At 49.4% G+C, this 23,085-nt stretch overlaps 9 protein-coding genes across 9 annotated transcripts; 5 read left to right on the top strand and 4 right to left on the bottom strand.

Moving 5' to 3' along the window:
* Positions 1 to 928: 928 nt before the first annotated feature.
* Positions 929 to 1,327, bottom strand: VFPPC_14921 (hypothetical protein; the record flags this gene model as incomplete). Its single annotated transcript, XM_018292688.1, has 1 exon — positions 929 to 1,327. One exon carries the CDS (start codon positions 1,325 to 1,327, stop codon positions 929 to 931), a length of 399 nt encoding a protein of 132 aa, XP_018136100.1.
* A 1,006-nt stretch (positions 1,328 to 2,333) lies between these two features.
* On the top strand, positions 2,334 to 5,697 carry VFPPC_18441 (NACHT and ankyrin domain protein; the record flags this gene model as incomplete). Its single annotated transcript, XM_022430049.1, has 4 exons — positions 2,334 to 3,339; positions 3,420 to 4,248; positions 4,316 to 5,276; positions 5,302 to 5,697. 4 exons carry the CDS (start codon positions 2,334 to 2,336, stop codon positions 5,695 to 5,697), a joined length of 3,192 nt encoding a protein of 1,063 aa, XP_022284986.1.
* Positions 5,698 to 6,693: 996 nt separating this feature from the next.
* Positions 6,694 to 7,991, bottom strand: VFPPC_18440 (zinc finger domain-containing protein; the record flags this gene model as incomplete). The annotated part of the gene is made up of 4 exons (XM_022430048.1): positions 6,694 to 6,777; positions 6,844 to 7,519; positions 7,575 to 7,882; positions 7,944 to 7,991. 4 exons carry the CDS (start codon positions 7,989 to 7,991, stop codon positions 6,694 to 6,696), a joined length of 1,116 nt encoding a protein of 371 aa, XP_022284985.1.
* Positions 7,992 to 11,640: 3,649 nt separating this feature from the next.
* Positions 11,641 to 14,115, bottom strand: VFPPC_11436 (restless-like transposase; the record flags this gene model as incomplete). The annotated part of the gene is made up of 2 exons (XM_018289627.2): positions 11,641 to 12,921; positions 12,979 to 14,115. 2 exons carry the CDS (start codon positions 14,113 to 14,115, stop codon positions 11,641 to 11,643), a joined length of 2,418 nt encoding a protein of 805 aa, XP_018135949.2.
* A 344-nt stretch (positions 14,116 to 14,459) lies between these two features.
* VFPPC_14922 (tc5 transposase DNA-binding domain-containing protein) lies at positions 14,460 to 14,945 on the bottom strand (the record flags this gene model as incomplete). Its single annotated transcript, XM_018292689.1, has 1 exon — positions 14,460 to 14,945. One exon carries the CDS (start codon positions 14,943 to 14,945, stop codon positions 14,460 to 14,462), a length of 486 nt encoding a protein of 161 aa, XP_018135950.1.
* Positions 14,946 to 15,459: 514 nt separating this feature from the next.
* Positions 15,460 to 16,395, top strand: VFPPC_14923 (metalloprotease protein; the record flags this gene model as incomplete). Its single annotated transcript, XM_018292690.1, has 2 exons — positions 15,460 to 15,726; positions 15,787 to 16,395. The coding sequence occupies 2 exons, from the start codon at positions 15,460 to 15,462 to the stop codon at positions 16,393 to 16,395; spliced, it is 876 nt and encodes a 291-aa protein (XP_018135951.1).
* Positions 16,396 to 17,911: 1,516 nt separating this feature from the next.
* VFPPC_17122 (transposase) lies at positions 17,912 to 18,301 on the top strand (the record flags this gene model as incomplete). Its single annotated transcript, XM_018294871.1, has 1 exon — positions 17,912 to 18,301. The coding sequence occupies one exon, from the start codon at positions 17,912 to 17,914 to the stop codon at positions 18,299 to 18,301; it is 390 nt and encodes a 129-aa protein (XP_018135952.1).
* A 368-nt stretch (positions 18,302 to 18,669) lies between these two features.
* On the top strand, positions 18,670 to 20,833 carry VFPPC_18439 (hypothetical protein; the record flags this gene model as incomplete). The annotated part of the gene is made up of 3 exons (XM_018294872.2): positions 18,670 to 19,313; positions 19,364 to 20,585; positions 20,636 to 20,833. The coding sequence occupies 3 exons, from the start codon at positions 18,670 to 18,672 to the stop codon at positions 20,831 to 20,833; spliced, it is 2,064 nt and encodes a 687-aa protein (XP_018135953.2).
* A 151-nt stretch (positions 20,834 to 20,984) lies between these two features.
* VFPPC_11439 (ribonuclease H-like protein) lies at positions 20,985 to 21,410 on the top strand (the record flags this gene model as incomplete). The annotated part of the gene is made up of 1 exon (XM_018289628.1): positions 20,985 to 21,410. The coding sequence occupies one exon, from the start codon at positions 20,985 to 20,987 to the stop codon at positions 21,408 to 21,410; it is 426 nt and encodes a 141-aa protein (XP_018135954.1).
* Positions 21,411 to 23,085: the final 1,675 nt, after the last annotated feature.

Raw genomic sequence — 23,085 nt, 5'->3', positions numbered from 1 at the left:
CATAATGCAACAATGACAGTTCCAAACCTAGGCACTCTGTTAGCCCAAAGAAAAAAGACCATTGTTCCCTCTACAGAACAACACAACCACTTGCGTTCATACTGTCAAACTCCAAAAGAGTTATTAACCCCTTCCAGGGTAAAGGAGGGGCCAGTGACTCCTTCGTCACATTCAGTTACTCCGTATGTACTATGTACTAACTGTCCCAGGGTAGAATTATCCCCAGATAAATGAATGAAGACAACCCAACTCACTCGCGTTCGACAAGATGTACGTAATGTACGAAGCGTAACCCCGGCGGGCTACTAGGAGTACTCTGTACGATGAGCTCCTCTTCGTCGCCTGAACGTAACTCCGTTTGGATTAATGTAGTCCACTTGCGTGGTCGGATGCCTGCCCCTCAGGTTCAACGATGGAAAAAAGTAGGACTCTGTTGAGTCTAGTCGAGATCCCTCACAACTGTCTGACGCCAGGAAACTTTACAAGTCTAAGTTTGCTTCCCCCAGTCGAAAAGCCGCCGGCACATCTTATACCAAGGTGAATGCACATGAGACCCCCCGTCCATGCTGCAAGTCAGCCGATGTGATCATCTAAGACTCCACAACTCCATGAACAAAAAAATTCATTGGACCAACGCACCATCATTCCTTTCAGTCTGATTAGTGACAGACATCAGCCTTGTTTCCCCTGGCCACTTAGGCTCTACAAACTGCTTTCCCTTTGACATACGTCTCCGGAAGCCTACAGACAGCTTCCGCTCTCACTACGTTTCCGCTGCGCCTACCGAGGGTCAAACAACTGACGAAGCCAGGCAGGTTGTCAATGGAGGCCGTGGGCCCTCGACCCCTCCAATCCTCGGGGTCGTGTTTTGCCTATGGTGTCCATCCATTACCCCCACATCCGATTGCTCGGCTTCGACGGACACCCTTCATGCAGGCCAGCGTGCTTCCTGCGGCACCATATGCTTTTCTCGGGCGATACGGAAGTCGCTCTCGTGGGACATGAGTACGGCGTAGGAGAACAGGAAGCCGAGCGCACGCTGCCGAAGTCCTAGGCGCTGGCATGTCAGTGTCGTGCTACCTCGGCTGGTATCGTTGCCAGGAGAGCGGTCGCAACTTTGTGCGCAACAGAGATATTTGGCCCAAAACGCCGGCTCCAAAAGGAAGCGCGGGATCGGCTTGAGGGACATCCGGCCGGTCGTCCAGACGAGATGCATATCCATCCGCTCCGTGACAAAGATCTCCCGGCTGAGCAGGAGCTGGAGGTGCAGGAGCTCGTGGCGGCATGGGCAGACCGGCGACCCAGAGCCAGCTGCAGGCCGTGACATGGTGGCCAGCAGCAGCCAAGTCACCGGAGTCCGTGTGGTACGGCACAGGCAAGAGTGACATTTGCCGCTCGTGGTCTCAAGACGCGTTGGCGGTTTGGTCGTTGTCACCGCCGAGAAGCTGGATGGAGAAAGCAGCACCTTGTTAGCCAAATTGTTAGCTTGAAACGGTCGCTGATGAACGGAGAGCGCGACGGGTGTATTCCTGATTGTGTCGACATCTTCTTTTGCAACCGTATTGCCGCGTGTTAGCCGTCTTGATTAAACGCCGTCGGCTGTGTTGCCGTGCCCATGGTGCCGAAGACACAGCAAACTGGGCCAAACCCATCGTGAGACTACCGGGGCCGTCGATCCATCGCACTGCTCTCGCGCCAGAATAATAGGTGACGCAACTTTCTTTTATCGGACGAGGCTGGCGTTTCAAAAGATTCTGAGCATGTTGTGGTGTGACGCTATGACCGTGCGCCAGGACGCCCATCCCTGTGACGTTTAATTGGATCACAGGAAAGCTGGCACACTATCACGCTGCGTCAAAGCGACCACAGAGTAACGATTAGTTTCCGCTCACCGTCCTGCTACAAAAATGAGCAGAAGAGGGCTTCGGTCGGTCGCGGAGCCTAATGGTGAGTGACAGGCCAATATTGAGTGGCTCTCACAGCCTTCCTGCACGGTTACAGCTGACAGCATGATGTGTCAAAATTCTGCTCCTGGTTGGCCAAGAAGAATGAATAACTGTCTCCTGCATGGGACTCTCAGCGGCAGGATATACCCCTCCAATGCTGTGCAATCGCCAACCCGGCTTCCTCTAGTTCGTGGAACCCCACGCCTGTCTGGGCATCTTCCCTTGATGCACAACGCCAAGCTTGGAGGAGAGACCCCCGATGCGCTGTGCACTTCATGTCTCTCAAATGAGAGGACCTTAGTGGACTTCGGACAACCACGGACTGAACCAAAGGTAAGTGCCTCTGTCAAGCTCGATTGAAGGCGGCATCTGATCCAGTGACCAAAGATGTCAACTGAATGCTCCCGTTCGAATGCCGACTACACCGTAGGATGGATATGCGCCATAAGCACCGAGTACCTTGCTGCACAGCTCTGTCTCGACGAAGAACACGAGCCGCCGGAATATGTGACCCCCCATGACAACAATGATTACACCTTGGGCCGAGTTGGGAAGCACAATGTCGTTATTGCCGTTTTGCCCGACGGCGAGTACGGCACATGGTCTGCGGCGAGCGCTGCAAGAGATATGCTGCACAGCTTCCCAAATGTCAGAATCGGCCTGATGGTCGGCATCGGCGGCGGGGCGCCGACCAGCAGTAATGACGTCCGATTAGGCGACATCGTGATCAGCACTCCTCGCGATGGCGAGGCCGGGGTGTTGCAGTACGACTTCGGCAAAACGATACAGGATCAGGCATTCCGACAGACTGCGTTCTTGAACCGGCCACCGACAGTATTACTGACGGCGGTGAACGGGCTTAAGACAGAGTACCAGAGGAAACGGCGTCAGCTGGAGGAAGCCATCAATCTCATCATTCGCGAGCAGGAAGAGGACCTGCAGGAGGAACTCTGCCGGCCACCCGCGAGCAGCGATAGACTATATCTCAGCGATTTTGTCCATCCTCGAGGTAAGGAAAACGATTGCATGGAGGCCTGTGGCGTCCACTTATCGAACTTGGTCACTCGACTCGAGCGGAGAAGACCCCAGAGCCCTGTGGTTCACTACGGTCTGATTGCTTCGGCGAACCAGCTTATGAAAAATGCCTTGGTTCGTGATAAACTCGCAGCAGAACAGGACGTTTTATGTTTTGAAATGGAGGCGGCAGGGCTAATGAACCACTTCCCCTGTCTCGTTGTTCGCGGAATATGCGACTACTCAGATTCCCACAAGAACAAGGAGTGGCAGAGCTATGCAGCAGTGGCTGCTGCGGTATGTGCCAAAGAACTTCTTTGTCGAATAGCCCCAAATAAGGTGGAAGCTGAAAAGAAGATAGGAGATGTTCTTTCCGCAGGTTTGTTTGGTCTATCGATTAACAAAACTTCATATTATTAACAACTTTGAAGTTGAAAAAGGCATGAGCGAAATGCGCAGTGTTGTTCAAGACACGAAAAATATTGTCAAAGACTTGGGACTTGAGCAGAGGCGCGAAAAGATGGAACGCTGGCTGTCGCCGCCAGATCCATCGACGAATTTACAATAACGCCATGCGGCAACGCCAGGAAGGTTCTGGCCTGTGGTTCTTGCAAACTGATGCATTCGTGGAATGGAAGCAAAGGCGAAATTCTTTTTTGTGGCTTCATGGAATCCCTGGATGCGGAAAGACGATTCTTAGCTCAACTATCATTGAAGATCTCGAGCGGACCAGTCCCCAGGGTCTCCTCTACTTCTACTTTGACTTCAATAATACGGGCAAGCAGACACTTGACAGCATGGTCCGGTCCCTTATCAGCCAGCTTTACTCTAAAGGTGAAGATATGTGGAAGGAATTGGATTCCCTCTACTCCTCTTGTCAAGACGGATGTCGACAACCATCCTGCGAATCACTTTGTAAGACTTTCTTACGTATGATAGAAGGGATCAAAGAAGTCTGGATTGTTCTGGATGCCCTCGACGAATGCTGTACAAGGCAAGGGCTATCGACGGAAGGACTGCTCCTGTGGATAAGGGATCTCCTCACCTCGGAGCAGAGAAATGTCCATCTTCTTGTGACAAGTCGGCCAGAACAGGACATCACGTCTGCAGTAAGCGGATTTGCAGATAAGGAGGACATAGTGCCTATTAAGAGCGACGTTATTACCGACGACATCCGTGCGTACGTCCACACGAGAGTGAGAGAGCATGAAGGGCTCAGGAGGTGGCGGTCGCAACCAGACGTCCAGGACGAGATTGAGTCCCGACTTGTGGATCAGGCTGATGGAATGTAAGCAAATGTCTCAATGATTTCATTGTACGATCCGTCCGTAGGGCCGTGCTAAAACTTCTCACAGGTTTCGATGGGTTGCATGTCAGCTTGATGCGCTAGAAAAGTGTTTGGATTATCGCACGCTCCAAATTGCTCTTAATTCCCTCCCGAAGACTTTGGACAAGACCTACAGAAGGATCTTGCATGGTATTCCGTCAGAATATAAGCAAAACGCTGTAAGGATTCTTCAATTCCTGACCTACTCTGAGCGGCCACTACGTATTGAGGAGGTGGTCGATGCGATAGCAGTGGATACCGAGGGGGAACAGTACTTTAACCCAAAACATAGGATGCCCGATCCTCGGGAGGTCGCATGTTACTGTTCAAGTTTGGTAGTTACGGTTTCCAAACAAGGGCATTCAGACAATGACGATGATAAGCCTGTGGAGCTCCAGTTGGCCCATTTCTCTGTCAAGGAATATCTGACGTCCAGCCGGCATGACAAAGACAGTGGCCAAATCTTTCGGGACGAGGTTGCTGAAGCGTCAATTGCAACTGTGTGCATTGCATATCTGTTGCATTTAGACCAGGATATTCCAATACATCAGATTAGGAAGGCTTTCCCTTTGGCACAGTATTCGGCAATGTACTGGATGAGCCATGCTGCAGTGGCTGAACGCAAGAACACAAAACTGCAACGTTTTATCGAGAAATTCTTCTGCCACCACAGAAGTTCGTATAGAAACTGCTACAGCCTGTATCGCCCAGATGACCCATATTTTGGGGAAGTCGATTTGAAGGAACCACCTGCGTTGTATTACGCATCATTTGGAGGGTTGACAAACGTGGTACAATACCTTCTTAGTCGAGGCGCCAATGTCAAGGCACAAGGTGGAAGGTATGGCACAGCGCTTAATGCCGCTTCATACAGGGGACACGAAGCCGTCGTCATGCTTCTGCTCGACGGGGACGCCGACTTTGAGGCGATGGACGGTCTCTACGATCGGACGCCGCTCTCGTGGGCCGCCGCGAACGGGCATGAGGCCGTCGCCAAGCTGCTGCTTTGACAAGGCGGCCGACATCGAGGCGAGAGACTATGTGTGGTATGGTCTGACACCTCTCTCGTGGGCCGCCAAGAATGAGTGCGAGGCCGTCGTCAAGCTGCTGCTTGACAGGGGCGCCGACATCGAGGCGAAGGATGGTGTCTACAATCGGACGCCGCTCTTGTGGGCCGCCGAGAAGGGGCACGAGGCCGTCGCCAAGCTGCTGCTTGACAGGGGCGCCAACATCAAGGCGAAGGACGGTGTCTACGATCGTACGCCGCTCTCATGGGCCGCCGCGAACGGGCATGAGGTGTCGCCAAGCTGCTGCAATCCAAATCTCGATAGCCTCATGCAAGAATCCACGCTTCTCCCAACATGGATGGCTAAATCCCGACCTGGGCCATGCCACCCTGGCTTCAAATGAACACCACTGGCAATCACAGAAGCACATCATCTAATTTTCAATACCTTTGTCGGAGCTGGGTCGAAGGGGCCTATGTTCATTTATACTTGGCCTTACGTAACCATGCAGAGCGTGGCGACTTAAGCAGATTATTAATGCATTGGGTGAAGTCATCCAGCTGATCTTTGTAGGCGTGACATGTGTCTATGGGGACAGATAAGACCAAGTATCCTACGGTGGGTGGCATGTTCGATATAGTGTGGCTTTATTGCCGGGTGGATTCCATGTAATCCACTGCCGTTGTTGTCTTTCTCTCTCGGCATCTATCTTGACAACTTATCGTCACTTATCTTCATTGAAAGGCACACAACCCGTCTGAACTTATCAAGAGATTAATGCTTTAACTGGCTTTATTTGTAATATATTTAAGATCCACGATCAGGCGGTAGAAATATCCAACTCCATTGGCATGATTCTGTCTTTGATGTTGGGCCTCAACAACTCCTCGTCCACCCAACCGTCCTTAGCCAGTAGCCGGCCACGAAATGCAAAAGGGGTTGCCGCTTGCCACCCTTAGCACGAATATTCAGAAAAGTCAACTCCCTCGCCAGACCCAGGTAATTGGGCTCAACGTTGCAACATTTTCTTGTCAAGAATGTTCTTCCATGTTTTTCCATGCAGAGGTGGAAAAAACATCCCATAGCCATCTACGTGAGAGATTTATTTGGGACAATGGAAAGGTTGGGAAGAGTCCGAAGGGATAAATTGGAATCGATCTAAGAAAATTCAGTCCATCGCAATATCTGATGAGAAGGGTATGTATCCAAGGAGGGCGGATGACGCCTGCATGGAAATCCGCAGACTGTTGGAACCGCGACAACATTGCACAGTACAAGATCTACGATAATGACACGCTAGCAAATGGATAATCTTCACGGGTACTTCTTTTTTTTTTTTTTTGTTGAAGTTTGTGTAAAGATGAATTTTGCACCGTTAATTCTCTTTAAAAGTAGGGTTTTAAACTTTGGTCCCAGGGGGATGACTTTCTGCAGGGAATTTGCAGTAGGGGTACATACACATATTATCACGGATGCTAGGGCACTATGAGAGCCAAAGTTAGTACGAACCGAAGTATATTCAGCAAGAATGTATGAGGGAGGAACTTACATGATGCCCATAAATGCATTCATCAAATTTACAGTCCTGTCCATCTTTGCATAGCCACTGGCGAGCCAATAAGGCAATTGCATTAATTTCCTCACTGCTGGGCGAATAATCATGCACAAAAGGGCATCGGTTGCCCTTTGTGCAGGGTCCTCGCAAGAAGTGAACATTGCAGAGTTTTTTTGGGTCTTTCCTGCTGTCCATTGCGAGTACACGAGCCTGAATGGGCGCATCCAACTCACGAGGTCCAGGGTTCCACTCGACCTGCTCAGAAGGACTATCAAGGTTGTGTCGCTTAGAAACCCGAGAAGCGATGGGCTTTGGAGTTGCTAGAAATGAAATTTCACGCGGAGGACTGCCACTTTTGGCTGCGTCCGCATATGATGATGAACAACTGGGCTTGTTGACTGGTGCAATGCTGGTCTCAGGGATGGCAGGTTGAAGGCCTGTGGCCCATGATCTACGACGTGAATCATATGGATTTTTCTCAGATAGGTATGTGTCCCCACAGAAGAGTTGTTTTCCAAGGTCGAGGCTGGGAATGTTGGTGGCGATTAGCTCGGGAACGGTGGAGGTGCCCTCGACCATGGTCATACGACTGCGGCAGAATTCATCTTGGGAGACCTCGTTGAGGAAAGTAGCGTATGAAGGGTCATGCGAGATGCCCATGAGAATGTGTCTGCAATTATAATTTTCAAGATGAAACCTGATGTTTTATGTGATCTTTGTCAAACAAATTGTTACGTTGCCCACTACTCCGGAAATGCCACGTACCCGTGATCTGAGATGACAAACAACCCTCGCGATAGTCAACATCAACAAAGTCAAAACTAGACCCGCCTTGGGTAAATCCCAAAGCGAAGTCCCTCAAATGGGACACGTCACGGCCCAAAGTCTTGGCCAGACCGTCAATGTTTGTTACCACTTTTGCAATTACTTCGACGTCAGAATGTTCGCCGCACTGCGCGATAATAGCCCCTTGGAGAACTTTTGCAGCCATCCTGCCGCCTTCAGCGCCTTTCTTGATCCATTCATCGCGGAACTAACTTCTTTAGCACTTCTATATTTATAACTGGACTCAAGCGTATCTGGAATACTCTTACCAGCAAGCCATTTCCGTCAATCGTGACAAAGATATAACGTGAATGCATAGCGAGTCGGTCAACATAGCGAGTCGGTCATGCGACCGCACCTTGTCACAAAGATTCTACAAAATAACTACCACAACATAAGAAATCAATTAATCTTCACTGCTATCCTCTTCATTAGATGTTTCTACATCAAACTCGCACGTTCGCGCATTATGACCAGTGTTGCCGCACACACCACATCGCCGACCCTTCGTCTCAACCCTTGGCTTCCGACCTCTAGATCTGCGATCTTCTTACTGTATCTGCTCTTCCACATCATTCTGATCCTGAAGAGCTTATCCTTCGGCAATAGTCATACTGCCTCCTTGACGTAATCGTGTTTTTCTAGCCCTACGCCGCTTGCTTAGTAGTTTATTTGCCTCTCGAAGTTGGTTAACCTCAGCCTTCAAGAGAACTATCTTGTGCATTATTCCGTGTGTACCCTTCGCAAACTGATCCATAGCAGCTAAAATTTGTGTCGGAGAGCTTCCCTGGTGGCGGCTTATTCGTCTTTTAATATAGTTAGTCTGTGAAGTCGCCTCAATTGGGTTATTTGGCGTCTTTGGAACCCACAGGTTTGGTAGCTCAACTGCCTCTTTAACCTGCGTTGGAGTCTGTGGCCGGGCATCCAGGCGCAATAGGACACTTTTTGGATCAAATGGAATAAGTCCTGCACCTCTAAAAGCTCCCTGAATATTTTCTTTGGTCATTGCGGCTTTAAACGCGATGGAAAACGCGGGTAAGAAGTCGGCCTTGGTAATGTGTGTTATGTGCGCCCTCATAAGTCCTTCAATTTCTTTACCATAAGCCTTTTTTAGCGGCCCAAAACACCCAACATCTAGAGGCTGAAGAATGTGAGATGAATGAGATGGCATGCAAAGCGTGATAATCTTCTGTTCTTTGCAGAAAATCTCAAATTCCGTGGAGTGGTGACTTTCGTGCCCATCTAGGATAAGAAGACGATATGCGCCACGAGTTTGAGGCTTAGTATGCTTTTCAAAATGCCTGATCCATTCTACGGCTTTCTCGTTTGTGGTCCAGCCGTTTTGAGTTGTAGAGATAACCCAATCGCTTGGTAGGGTGGAATCTTCATACCAGTTTGCAAGGTGATACTGCCCCGCAACTATAATGAATGGCGGGATCGCCTGACCGCGAGAATTAATAGACTGGAGTACTGAAACCCATTCTCTGTCACCTGGCTGAGCTAAAGTTGGATTACCACGTCTTTCTGAGCTTGTAACAACCATTGTGGTTGAGATTACGCCCATCATAAAGCCAGTCTCGTCAAAGTTGTGAAAATCGTCATCATGTATGCCGTATTTCGCGACTGTGTTGCGTACAAGCTCAAACCAAGGGCCAATTATCTTTGGATCTTCGCATAAGGCCCTCTGATAGTCGTACTTACGCGTAAAACGCGTAGAAAGCTGTGGTTGGCGTTTGACGAAGTTTGAAGCCCATCGTGGTCCCACGGTCGGCGCGTCACGATCGGCGAGCAGTCGATTTGCCATATCTTCCACACCACTAAGCCGGGGAGGAAAGGATCGCGCGTCCAGGTCGAGAATGTATTCAATAATAGTCAATTCCTCTAGATCTGTAAGCTTTCGAGAATTAGGCGTGGTATTACGTCTTGCAGTTTTACCGTTGCGTCGATCATACAGTGAACTGTAGCTGACACCATACACCTTTGCCGCGCCTCGAATGCTTAGCTTTGGGTCTTGTTGTATCGCTTTAAGGGCTAAGTTTATGCGATTCTCTTTACTTAATGATTCCATGATTTATGGCGGAGAAATATGCAATTGAAGAAGGATGGTGCTGTTTTCATGGTCGCGTGACCGACTCGCTATGTTGACCGACTCGCTATGCATTCACGTTAGGCATTCTGACTCTGTTTCTGTTGTCTTAGTGTCTTCCCAGACCTGACTTGGAGCTCATGCGTTCATACCCGTATTGCTTCATTCTCCTTGATGAGCCACTCCGTTTGAGCTTCGCTGTTCTGTAGCTGAGCATGCAAGTTCCGGTTGTAGCTTTGACATGCCCGTAATTCGTCCATGAGCCGTTGGTTCTGGAATAACATGGCTCTTTCAAGCTTATCGCAATATGAGAGGACATCCTTCTTGGTATTAGCGCTCCAGCAGCGCATACAGGATAAGTCTAGGTTTGCGGAGGCGGAGACCTACCGCTAGTGGGGCATGCCGATCCCGAGTTATCCGCTAGCTGAACAACAGGGTACATACGAGACAAACCAAATTTAAAAAATGCGTGTTGGTACTCGAGACCCTGGGAACGCGGCGTATCTCGATTTCGCCCATAGGCTCGCTTCGATTCGTGGTGCCGACAATGGAGTTCCCTAACTGATTGCAGGTGAAGCCCAAACGGCTGAGACGCTTTGCGTAACTCCGAATCCTTCGTGGCTTACTTTAAGTCTGTGCTACGGGACTAATCAAGCCTAGCATCCGGACACCACGTGTTGTGACACTTAACATGCTACCATCTTCCGACGGCATACTTGGTAAGCCGTTACCCTTTCCTCTCGTCATGAGCACCACACACCTCTGACTATAATCGATATGCCCATACACTCCGGGCTCGGAGCCTCGCCCCTTCGTTTCAGCGGCTGTGGTTGCGTGGTTCGTGCATGGTTTCGTTCGTTGTGGCCTTTCCACCTATTCAGGTGAACTTGTCACGTTATGAGACTCATAATTAGCTACGTCACTTTATGTTATCGCACACAGGTAGACACTGTCGTAAAATCACTGTTGTTGTTCTGCTTAGACACCATTCTCTGCAGCCGTTTTTTAAATAACAAAACTTCCTTTCGTCCGAAGCATATAATTGCTTTTTCCGGCTATCTTCATCCCTAATAGCCGACGTTATGACAGCTAACAGTTACACCAAGTTTCCCTGTTCTATCAACAGAGGCATACTTATCCGACGGGAGGCCGTTACTTCCTTGGCGCTTTGATTGTCGGCCAGCCGGATACGCAGCGAGGGTAAGATGATTTAAATTGGGTAACCACAACCAAGAAGCTGAGCATTGATGACTTGCGAGCCTTGAGGTGGCTTCTGACCGAAAACAGGCTGCGTTGGCACAACTCAAAGTAAGGGACATGCAAAGCAGTCCGAGCCTGCTTGAAGCAGTTTATCAGGAGAAAGAATTAAATAAAAGCGTTTAGAAGCAGCAAATCACCGGGTGATTGTCAAGAATTGAGCAGGCCGCGAAGGGATAGGAGGACACAATATGGAAATGCGGTCATTTGTCGGTAAGTAGAGTAGTCATCATGTTGTCCTGTAAGGTTATATCAGTAGATTGTGTTGAGATAACCTTGCGTTGGCCAATTGTCTAGAAACCAAATCCTCCAATGCTGCTGAAATTTATGTCCCAGTACTTTGTCACTGTGCTCAATCCCTCAATGATCACTACAGAATTGAACCACACTCCTGTCTCCTTGCAGCCTCTCATCTAGCTCCTCAACCTTCAACACATAAGCCAACCTAAAACGTTCCAACCAAGGCTCGAAACCACTACACCCATCCACATTTGGGCCAAGTCGAGTGGATGTGCTACATATCAGACCTCTACTCGGTGGATGTGCATCATTTCCAAGTTGAGTGGAGTGGATGTACACATGTATGTACAAATGCATTTTGGAGACTGTTCACCGGATCACGCCTATTCGGCCTCACTTTCACATTTTGTTACTAACTCGTCCCCCGCCTGCTGCGGTGCCCAATCACCTTCCTCGCTGGCGCTGTCCTCGCCGTCCAATAGCCACTTGGACTGGGCAAGTGCCAGTTCATTGTCGCTCAGAGTCGCGTAAACTCCATCCAGTTGAGTCTCAACATGCGAGTGAAGCAATGGATCCAGGTTCTTGATGAGGCCTGCACGATACCAAGAACGTAAAACCTGACAGATTCCGATAATCTCAGCATCCAGGTCTGTACGCAATGCCGAGACCATTTTGCCAGCTGCTGAAAATAGCCTCTCACATTCCGCTGACATTGGCTGAATCGTCAGGAAGTCCAGGGCCATCCTGGATAACCTCGGATATCTGCCTTTCTTCGTAATCCAGTAACCGATTGGATCACGAACATTGCTGTCACCTGCCTCACGATCCATCTGCCACGCCTGGTACTCGTCACCCATTATAGTGCTTGCGTGGGCTGGTGTTGAGCTTGGCAGACGACTGTTCTTCTCGAACGGGTTGAAAAACCGAGACCGCTTTGCTGGTGGCTCGTCGTCACTCCTGCTGCTGGTAGTCCTAACTTCAAGGTGGGCGTAGTCGGACAACCAGACATCAGCAACCATCTCTTTTGCTTTTTTCACCCAACCAGGTTTATGTGACCACGTCTCATCAAACCAGTCCCAGCGATAAGCCGGATGGAGTGCCATGGCTGTATAGTATATCGGCGTCTCATCCAGCCGTTGGTAATACTCATCCATCTTATCCCAAGCAAGGTTGATTCCAATGCGCAAGTACTCTGCATCGGGAAAACCAGCAGCAAGCTCTTTATACTCTTCCAGAGTGTTAAGAAGCAGCTCGTACCCAAGCACCACGTCCCATACATTGCCGTAGGAACCGGTCCAACCCTGCTTGCGCTTACGGATGTGCCCGTCGCCCTCCAGCGTCTTCACAACAGTTTCGAAGACCGTCAGTATAGCCTCCAAATGGTAGAGGACCTCCCAGTCTTTGTCCGTGAGCTGATTCTCGTCACGGAGGATGCGTGGCTTTTTTGCCAACTTGGCTTGCGTTACTTCACCAGTCTTTTTAGACCGATTTTCATCTTCCCACTGGGCCTTGTACCCGATCAATAGTAGTTCGATCGATGTTTTTAACCGCAGGGCCCTACGGATCATGTAGAGTTGCGACAGCCAGCGCGTGTCGTTGTCGACGATTAACTTGAGCGATTTCTTCGATCGAAGTTTGAGGGTAGTGGCGCGATCAATTTCTTCCTGTTTGATGTGTCAACTTAGTACAATGTGAACAGGATTTGATGCGAAGCCGCCTACTCTCTGGACCTCTTTGAATAAGTAGAGTAGCCGATGGGTAAGGCGCACATCGACAACTATATTATGTAACTTGCCAACAGGCCCTTTTTTACGCCATCGAGCGTATTCATCATCAGATAAAGCTTCTGCACCTGATAATTGCTGCTCGAACGCGTCGGAGTTTTTGCCAAACAAGAGCGCCTTGGCTGACAGGTTAATTGTGTGGCCCATACAACGTCCTCGGCGTAGCCGGCCATTGAATCCTAGCTCAGCACCGATAACATCCATTGCCGTATCATTGTTTTCGGCGTTGTCCAGGGTGAAATAGCCAATCTTCTCTCGACGCACACCAAGAGCATTTAGGACATCGAGAACCTCTCCGCCAATGGTTGAGCCGAAGTGGCGATGAGCCTCTGGAACCCCAATTATGATTTTGCATGGCCGATCCTGCTCATCTCTAAAAAAGCAGGCAATCCCGTGCAGGGCGAGCTTATTTCGAGACGTCCAGCCATCAAATGATATATGGAGTAGTCCGGAGGAGTTCCTCAGCACTTCTACAACCCTCTGCTTGTGGCGGTTATATTCTTGAATAATCTTGTATCGAATGGCACTGCCGCTCAGGTTGGCACACTGAATCGAAACTGACGGATTCAAATAGTCGAAGATTTCTCGGAGGACGGGGTTCTCGACGAAGGAGAAGGATTGGTTGCTACTCACGATTAATTCCACTAGCATCCTCTGGAAGTGCTGTTTATCAAACCGTGAGATGAAACAATTCGCGATAGTCTGTTCCCTAGGCTTATCAACGTTCAGTTTCAAAGCAGAGGCAATAGTCGGCTGCTTCGGTTCTAGTGCGCCATCTGACTTCAGCTGTGCTGTGCTCCTCTTCTCCCGTGCTGGCGCTGGTATTTTGTGCTCACGCCACAGATGATTTGCGGCGTTCTGAAGGCCTGACGACGCAAAACTTGCGATACTAGGCCGATTTAGTTGGATGCAGCGCTTGCAGATCCATTTCCGTGTGCCATGCCGTTGAATATCGTAGCCAAAGTCCCAAACCCAGGAGCTAGTATCACGTGCGCGTTCTGACCAAGTCCAGCCTTTGAAATGGCGAAACAGACGGTCTTCGAGCAGCTTCTGCTGCTCTGACTGGACTGGCATATCGAATGGCATAACTACATCGTAGAAAGAAAATTGTAAAATAAACAGCAGGAGATTCGAGGAATCTCTTGCCCCATGCCGAGAATGTAAGATGAATTGTGGAGTGATCGGCGTTGTTGGCCAGGGTCTTTAAGTGTCTCGATTTAAGATCAATTTCCGTGCAAAAATATACCATGCCGACTGCTGAAAATACCGGGTCGGAGAGTATCCTCGTACCTACCCTAAATACACCTAAATACATCAATTACATCCATTTCAAGCACGAATGTAATGGATATTATGTAATCTGAGCGCTGAGGAGATGGATTTAATAGAGATGGGCCATTTATATGTGGTCCACGTGGCTATCCAGTGTAGTGGGTTCGAGCCTTGGGAATCCCCTCTTCAATCAGGATAGTAGAGAGTCGTTGGAAATAGGCATTGACCCTTTCTAGGTCTTCAGAAGCCTGGCGATCCGAATGCATCTTCTTTTGAAGCCTTTTACTATACTTGTGACGTTTCAGAAAGCGTGCAGTCCACTTCTTCCCAACTGTCAGAGATTCCCCCGCTCCAGACCGCTCTTTCAAGATTGTATTTGCCGCATCAGTAACAAACTCAGTACGCACTGCAAGATTGATACGATCAAGACGATCAATATAGCGACATAATGCCTTCTCTTCAGGGACAGTAAGCTTTGCGTGAGTTGGTGGGCGATCGGAGAGTGCGGTACGACCCTCGAGGCCGTAACGCAGTCGCCCACGTGGAACGCCAAACTCTCGCGCAACTGTAGCAATTTTGGCATGGGGAAATTCCCCAATGTACTGCAGAGTTTCCTGAATCCTTCCTTCCATTTTTGTAGACCATAAGATCTAAGATGGCGGAGAAATTACATGGTTTTCAATGATAGTGCAAAAAAGTGGTTATTTGGGTGATCTGGTTATATGGGTGTCCAGCACCACCTTTAGGTGGTGCGAGTTCTACGAGTTCCAAATAAAGTGGGGCGTGGCACGAGTATTCTTTCTCCAACGGATGTTTTGCCTTCAGGGTTAAATCCAAAGCCGCGGTGGCGGCTCTTCCATGTAGATCAAAATATATCGTAGGAGCCAGCTCGTTCAGCGGCTCTGGTTGGCGCGGATAGCCATGTGACGCATGGCGTCGTGATTTGCCAAAACAATACCTGGGTTCATGTAACGTTGACCTATAGATCTCTCAGCTCGAGTAAGCCATAGTCAACTTCGATGCCCGCGTGGGAATTCGCGACTACATAAGGCTCCGCGTCCTGCCTCAGGGGGAAAGTTGTTTGCCAACAGCGGCAGCACAAACGTGGCTATAGCTCTTGCGTCGAACTTAGGTCAAGTCTTGATCATGTCTCTAAAATTAACTCTGGTTGCTGGTCTCACGGCTACTGTTTCTTTAGCCGGCACTTTCGCCGGCACTTTTCCCAGGCAGCACGACGCCCGCGTCTGCGGTGCGCCAGAGCCCAGCGAGGATCAGGTGACTACTGCCAACTGGTTCGCGACGGAAGAGGCCAAAGGCAAGGTGCTCCGCCACGTCAAGAAAGACACCATCACCGTTGAGGTCTACGTCCATGTGATCGCTGCCGATGAGACCAAAGGCGGTGGCTATGTCAGTGTAAGTGTTTGGCTTTAACCGTATTATTTCAAAACAATGGCCTAATATGATATGACGAAGCGAGACGATGTCAATGCGCAGATGGATGTGCTCAATAACAACTACTCCAAAGGTCACATCAGTTTTACCCTTGAGGACGTGGACTGGACTGTCAACAAGAACTGGACCACCAACGGTGATATTTTGAACCGGAAGAAGACTCTCCGTAAAGGCGGTTACAGTGCTCTCAACCTGTACTATGTGAACCAAATCGGCGGGGGCTATGTCGGCGGCTGCGGTTTCCCTTTTGACGCCAAGCCTGGCTCTGATGATTTCTACTGGGATGGCTGCACCATGGTTTTTACGACCATGCCGGGCGGCTCGGCTATAAACCAAAACGAGGGCAAGATAACAGTCCATGAGGTTGGCCACTGGTTCGGCTTAATGCATGTCTCCGACAATATGGGTGGTGGTTGCACCTCTCCCGGTGACGGTATTGACGATACACCGCCGATGCTGACGCCGCTGTTCGGATGCCCGACTGGCACCGACTCATGCCCTGACCAGCCCGGCGTGGACCCCATCAACAACTTCATGGCCTACACCGACGACTATTGCAAAACTGAGTTTACCCAAGGCCAATTCGACCGCATGTGGAGCAACTGGAACCGGTACCGCAAGGGCAAATAAGGAAACTGTCAGCTATCACGACTCCTGGTTTTGAGATTGTATCAGATATGGCGACTTTTTACAGCTTCGCCGCTTCGGCGAAGCAGCTCACCAAAATAAAAAGCCGTATTCATTCCTTTCTTTCATTTGTTCTTCAGAATTCTCACTTAAATACAATTTCCGCCTTTGCTAGGAAGTATGTCGCATATCAGGCCTACCCCGAATCGCAGCTCATGGAAACTGAGACGTTGATATCAGCAACAGCATGCCTGCCAGGCAGCTGCTACTGCTTAAACTGGCAAAAGGTTTCTTTTGTGTATAAAGAGCTGCACTGTTCCAGCAGCTCTTATTGGAGTTCTTTCTCGTCAGATAATTCTCACTCAATACAATTGCCGCCTTCGGCGCAGTTATGCTCGATCTTATGTGATCTCACATTGTCTGACAAACTGGTTGTAGCGGGGGCCTTTTTGCAACTATCCGTAAAGACCTCAATCCATCTGATTAAATGACGAGGGGCAGACACAATAATAATAATAATAATCAACTCTAATTAACGTGAGTGCATAGCGAGTGGCCTGTCACGGGCTACGCCCGATGCTGTGCCGGAGCTTCGGTGCCGGACCAGTCCGAGGTGTGTAAATTACTTCATTTCGCCTAAGCTGCCACGCAGCAACCGTATGGTCGCGAGCTCGAGGCGAGCCTTGAGCTTGCTTTCTCCTTTTCTTCCTTAGCGTTAGATAGACAATTGTACGGCACGCTTATGTTGAACAAACAGCGGTTCAGCCTCTCACAAAAATTATAGCTATTTTAAAGGTATTCTAAAACGTAGCTTTTCTAGAGATATAAAAAGTACTTTTTAGGTGAGAGTGCGAGTGGGCCACGCACTACGCTGGGCCACTCACTACGCACCTACGTTACATTTAAAGATAGAACTCTCTCCGTAATATTGTAGTGCCATCGTATTTCTGACAAATTGTTGCATTCATCTGTGGCCGCTACTGGGTCCACCCTTCGGTGTTATGACATATTTCATCTGCCGGAAAATGATCAGATCCGAGGGAGGACGACATTCTGGGGCTGATTACACTACCCGTGCTCAAGAGACTGTCGGCAAAATACCTCAGGCTATGGAACGGCGTGGGCTCCCAATGGTGAAGGCTATGAAACAAAGCCCTTGTACGTGCTAGGCCTATGCTCATACTTGCCTATATGAATAGTAAGTATACTTCGGCCAAAAAGGGTACTTCGTAGTATGATAGTACGGTAGTACAGATAATTTCGGATGAGTATTACTATTTGCACGGATAAAAATCTCTATTTGCACGGGAATGTCTCACTAGGTCAGCGTCGACCCAATTCTAGCCCAATCCCGCACGACCAGCCTGCGACAGTCAATTCCAGTGTAACCGACTGAGGAAAAGGTAAACAACACAATCAAGAGTCGTCCATCTCTCGCTGTGCATAAATTGAAGCTATCAACCCCGCCACTCGGTCGTGACGCCCACGGCTACATACTCCCATCACCACGCCTGTCAAGATGGACATATGCCGTCTTCTCAACACGCAAAGTCCTTCGCCAGGCCGTGCTGCAACGGTCACCGCAGCTATTGCCGCCAATGACCCAAGAGACGATGACTACACTGGAGCTACGATCCCACAACTGCCGCCATCGACACTCTTTGACACGTACGATGACCTCTTTGCCTTCCTCCGCAATTTCCACCTTTCCAATGGCGCCGCAATAGTGAAGGCTTCTAGCTCCTCAAGGCGGGATATCGGGGGCATCATCCAGCCAAGCCACGTCGTCTTCAAATGCGACCGCGGCCCGCGACGGCCGTCACAAAGCTCAGGTCTCAGAAAGCCGTCATCTCAGAAGCTTGATTGTCTCGTCAAAATCACGGCCAAGGCCACCAAGTCGTCTAACTAGAAGTGGACGTATACGGTTGTTCAAGGCCAGCATAACCACGGACAGTCTCTTGATCCATCGGCGCACAATGTCTATCGCCGCCGCACGGTTGCTCAGCAACAAGAGGAGCGAGAACTAGCCAACGAGAATGGCATTAGGGCCCGCGCAGTGTTGGACTGAAACGTTTCAACCCGTTGAAACGGTTTCAAGTTTCAATTGAAACGAGCTTTTGGCTGTTTCAATGAAACCCAAAAAATCTACGTTTCAGTTGTTTCAATTGTTTCACTGGTTTCAATGTTTTCTGTAACTAAGCCGAAAAGGATATAAGGCAGTGTTTAGCACAGCATAGAACAATTTACCTCTTCGTACGACCTGAACGCATTTCTGCCATGGCGTCCTCCATTAATGAAGATAGCCTTTCCGCCGTTACTTCAAGTCAATTTGATGACCTTTCTCCTGCTGAACATGGCCGACTCGATGCTGAACTTGAGGCATTAGACCAGAGCTCTGCTACCTCAAGGAAGCGCCCTTACAAGAAGAAGTGCACCGAGATCTGGTCCTATTCTCGCAAACCCAAAGGTGTGGAGAGGGGAAAAGACCAATGGAAACACCAGATCTGGTATTGTGGCCAAATAGTTGGACATGGTAACAGAACCAGGCCTTGTCCCTACTCTTCAACAAACATGAAGCGCATTCGGGAGCATCTGACCAAGAATCACCTCATTACCCTCAGCAATGGTGATGGAGAGCCACTCGCAAAGCGTCAGGCTACACTTCTTCGAGGCTTCGACATTCAGAAGGCACACCCATCTTCTCAGTTTACAACCGTAGAGAAGCAACTCCTTCGACGGGTATTCGACAAGGGGGACATTGCAGAGAAGCTCATCCGCCTCCTCGCAAGCAATAATCAGTCTCTACGTAGCGTAGAGTGGAAGGAGTTTATCGAGTTCTCTAATACACTCAACCCCTTTGCGAGCGAGGTCTTACCCAACCGGAAGCAGGCTAAGGAAACGCTTGTTTCTATCCATCGAAAGTACGTATCTTACCTTATTGGAGTTACTAACTAGTTGCTAATAGACCTAGATACAAGCGTAGAGTCATGCGCCGTCTCCGAAATTCCCTCTCAAAGATTCACTTCTCCGTCGATGTTTGGTCTTCCCCAACGCGGACAAACCTACAGGCTATTTGCTGCCACTTCCTCGACGAAAAGACGCGGAAAGTTACGAAGGCTTGTCTAGCCCTAGCCAACCATCCTGAGCAATACCGGGCAGAAGAGCAGGCAGACGCGTTCTTGCGCGTCATCAAGGAGTATAATATCTCCCACAATCGTATCGGGGCCTTCATCAGCGACAACCACGGCAGCAATGATAAGATGATTCGCATCCTTAAGAAGACTATTAAGGAGTTACCACCAGTTGAGCATATCCGCATCCGTTGCCTCGGTCATGTCATCAACCTCGCTGCTAGCGCCTTCATTTACAGGCAGAACAACGAGGCAGACGAGCTCTCAAAACTAAATCTGCCAACACAAGGCAAGAAAAAGGAGAAGGACGAGATCAAACCTCCATCAGAATGGCGAAAATTAGGCCCAGTTGGCAAGCTCTTCAACCTTGTCAAACTCATCCACGCGTCTAACGCAAACATCAACTCCTTCACAAACATCACAGGTTGCCAAATGCCCCTTCCTAACGCGACAAGGTGGAACAGTTGGTTCATCATGATCCACAAGGCTCTCAAGCTTCGCAAAGGAATCATTCAGTGGTCGAGTTCCAGAAAATCCGCTCAAGAGGATTGCCTCACTCACGATGAGTGGAGAGAACTCTTTAACTACAAGAACTTCCTCCTTCCATTTTGGCAAGCGACAAAGGCCGCCGAGGGCGACCGTGCATCTCTTCAATCAGTACAACTTTCAATGGATTACCTCGCAGACCACTACGCCAAAGCCACGGAGTTTTACAAGGACAATGCCTCAACTAAAGCGCGCATTCTCACCTCCCATCTCACCTTTGACAAATACTACAACATTACAGATCAGGCACCTCTCTATGCGGCTTCCATCCTTCTACACCCCAGCCTTCGTCGATCTTACCTTGACAAACAGTGGGCAGCTCTCTCTACCAAGAATGAGACCCCATATATTGAGAATGCAGTCAAGGCGACCACCTCACTTTGGGAGAAATACAAGCCTCAGGACGGTGATGCCGAGGGTAGCTCAAAGCCAGGCGAGCAATCAAGCTTTGACGTGTTTATGCAGAGTGTACTTCAGGATAACTCAACATGCGACGAGTTTGAGAGATTTATCAAAGTAAGTTCACATATTTTCCCGTCCAAATTACTGTCCATTAAGAAGAATAGGGCGACAAGTTCCCCATCCATCGCTCTCCACTCGAATGGTGGCCCGAACCCACACAGGGAGACATGTACCCAAACCTTCAACAATTCGCCATTGACGTCTTCACGATTCCCCCCATGTTGTCGGATAAAACTGCCTCTGTTGATAGAACAAGCAAACTTGGTGTAAATGCTGGGTGTCATGTCGGCTATGAGAACTGAGAATAGCCGGAAAAAGCAATTATTTGCTTCGGACGAAAGGAAGTGTTTTGATATTAAAAGGAGAGCTGCAGACTCTGTCTGCAGCTCGAAAAAGAAGAACAATAATTTTAAAAAAACAGCTTAGTTAGCAATGAGTCTCATAACGTGACACATGTCCGCGGAGCCTGAGCGACTCTTCTCAGGTGGGAGAAGGACCGTCTCATGGACACGGTGTCGCCTCTCCGCGTTCACAATTGAGATGCTCGAGTGTGTCACGCATTGGATCAAGAACGGCCTTGACGAGCCAGTCGAGGGTGAAGAGGACGAGGATATCTTCGAGCCGTCACCCGAGGAGCTCGCACAGGTGGAGGCGGATTGGGACGAGCTAACCACCGGCAATCTCGCTGAGCATGTTCGCAGATTCGCCCTAGACGAAGATCTAGATGGCACGGTCAGCCGTGCGGAGCTCTTCGCAATGGACGCTATCCCGCTTGTAGGTCAAGACGAGGACAGCGACATGTTCAATAGCGAGAGGGACTCGGATGAGGTATACGACGTGGACAAAGACGTGTGCGACGATCTGGACGAAGAAGAGTAAGATTCAACATCATATTTCAATGAAACAACAGAAACAATTGAAACAATTGAAACAGAAACAGAAACCGTGCCTTTCTATTGAAACTGAAACTGAAACCATGTCCCGTTTCAGTTTCAACGGTTTCTGTCCAACACTGGCAATGAAGATAACTAAAAGGCTTCCTCGAGCTGTAATCTCAATCTCCCCGCTTTGGATGTTAATAGATACTTTAGTGCCGTCCTCGAGTTGCACCCTCACGCCCATAGCAAAGGCAATCGCGTTGTGGCCACCCATGGCATCCCTGAGCAGACGTCCGCCATCAATATGATGAATTGATTACACCCGTGCTTATACAGAGTGTGAGTACACCAGTGCGAAGGTCCAGCTCGCGACTGTAACCCTCAATACCAGTGGTGCTGCCCATCGACCTCAGATTGACAAATGATGTAATGCCAGACGAACGGTGGTAGTTACCTGGGGGATCGATGCCATGGCCAAAGTTCATAAATACGTCCCCAAGCGGCTCGTAGTATCTGTGAGATCACGGCATGGTTGTAAACGCCTTTATTATCAGACGTTCGGCTCGGTAATCCGGTTTTGATCAATGAGTGAGCGGATCTCCGGCAAGCTACTCTGCGCTGCTGGATTAATGCGATGTTGAGGGCCTCCATACTGAATCCTCGTTGATCCATATGTGGTCGATGTTGGTAGTACCCCGAACCATGGCCCCCAGCCTTCCGTTTCCAACTAGCAAGCTGTCTTCCCATAAGATTGGCCGGCTCGCCGTAGAACAGTTTGTGCTTGTCCATGGGTAGATTCGATTCCTCTGAATGGTTTCGCTATGCTTTTGCGTTGCACGTATTGTAGTGTGACTGGCATGATGGATCGTGACGGTGCGCTGGTCAAATTAGCTACGCTTCTGGTGCGGTACAATATTCCAACGTGATTTAACCTAACAGCACAACGTGTAAATAGAGCCGACGCATAATTTCATTTGTTGGTAAATGCAAAGACTCTACTTTTCACCACACACAAGTCTCGGGGGTTTCCAGTGGCTTGTAGTGGTCCAACCCGAAATTGCACCCGGTCTGATGAGCGTATGTAACACGAATCTTCCGTGGCAACAAACATCAGCAACGAGATGGTGGCGGGTACCTCCTTGACACTTGCTGCATATTCCCGCGGTCATTGCAGGCTAGCCTATAGAGTCCGGGTGCTTTCCCAGACCGATGTGTATACCTTTGATGGCAATGACAATCTGCGCAATTCTAGGCTGCTAAATCTAGTTGTGGCGTAGCCAGCAAGCCATCACCAAAGGCTTTATTAATAGCGGTGCCACACCTGTGCCATGGCACGACCTCCCCCTTCCGAAGAAATTCCCGTCGGATAAAATTTGCATTGGCAGGGCTGAGGCTGGACCACTGCCTGTAGCCAGTATTGCCCGCCGTCGTATGCTCTGTGGGTTCCTACAACAGGTTTGCCCAATATCCCCTGGGTCAATGACTTCCCCCTAGCGGTCGATGCTGGGGGTTTGGCGGACTTTGGACATCGCTCGACATAGATTGCGAGGCATGACGATCATACGTATGTAACCTTTTTTTTTTTCGTGTTCCAACCGATTGTCTCCACGTTTCCTGGTAGTTCTTGCGCTACCTGTAGGAGCACGTCATGGTATTGTGACCCGGGATGCGAATCT

The sequence above is a fragment of the Pochonia chlamydosporia genome, assembly GCF_001653235.2.
Source record: "Pochonia chlamydosporia 170 chromosome Unknown PCv3seq00015, whole genome shotgun sequence".
NCBI classification, from domain to species: Eukaryota; Fungi; Ascomycota; class Sordariomycetes; order Hypocreales; family Clavicipitaceae; genus Pochonia; species Pochonia chlamydosporia.
The sequence above is the reverse complement of the archived record's forward strand: the minus strand, read 5'-3'. Positions and strand labels throughout refer to the sequence as shown.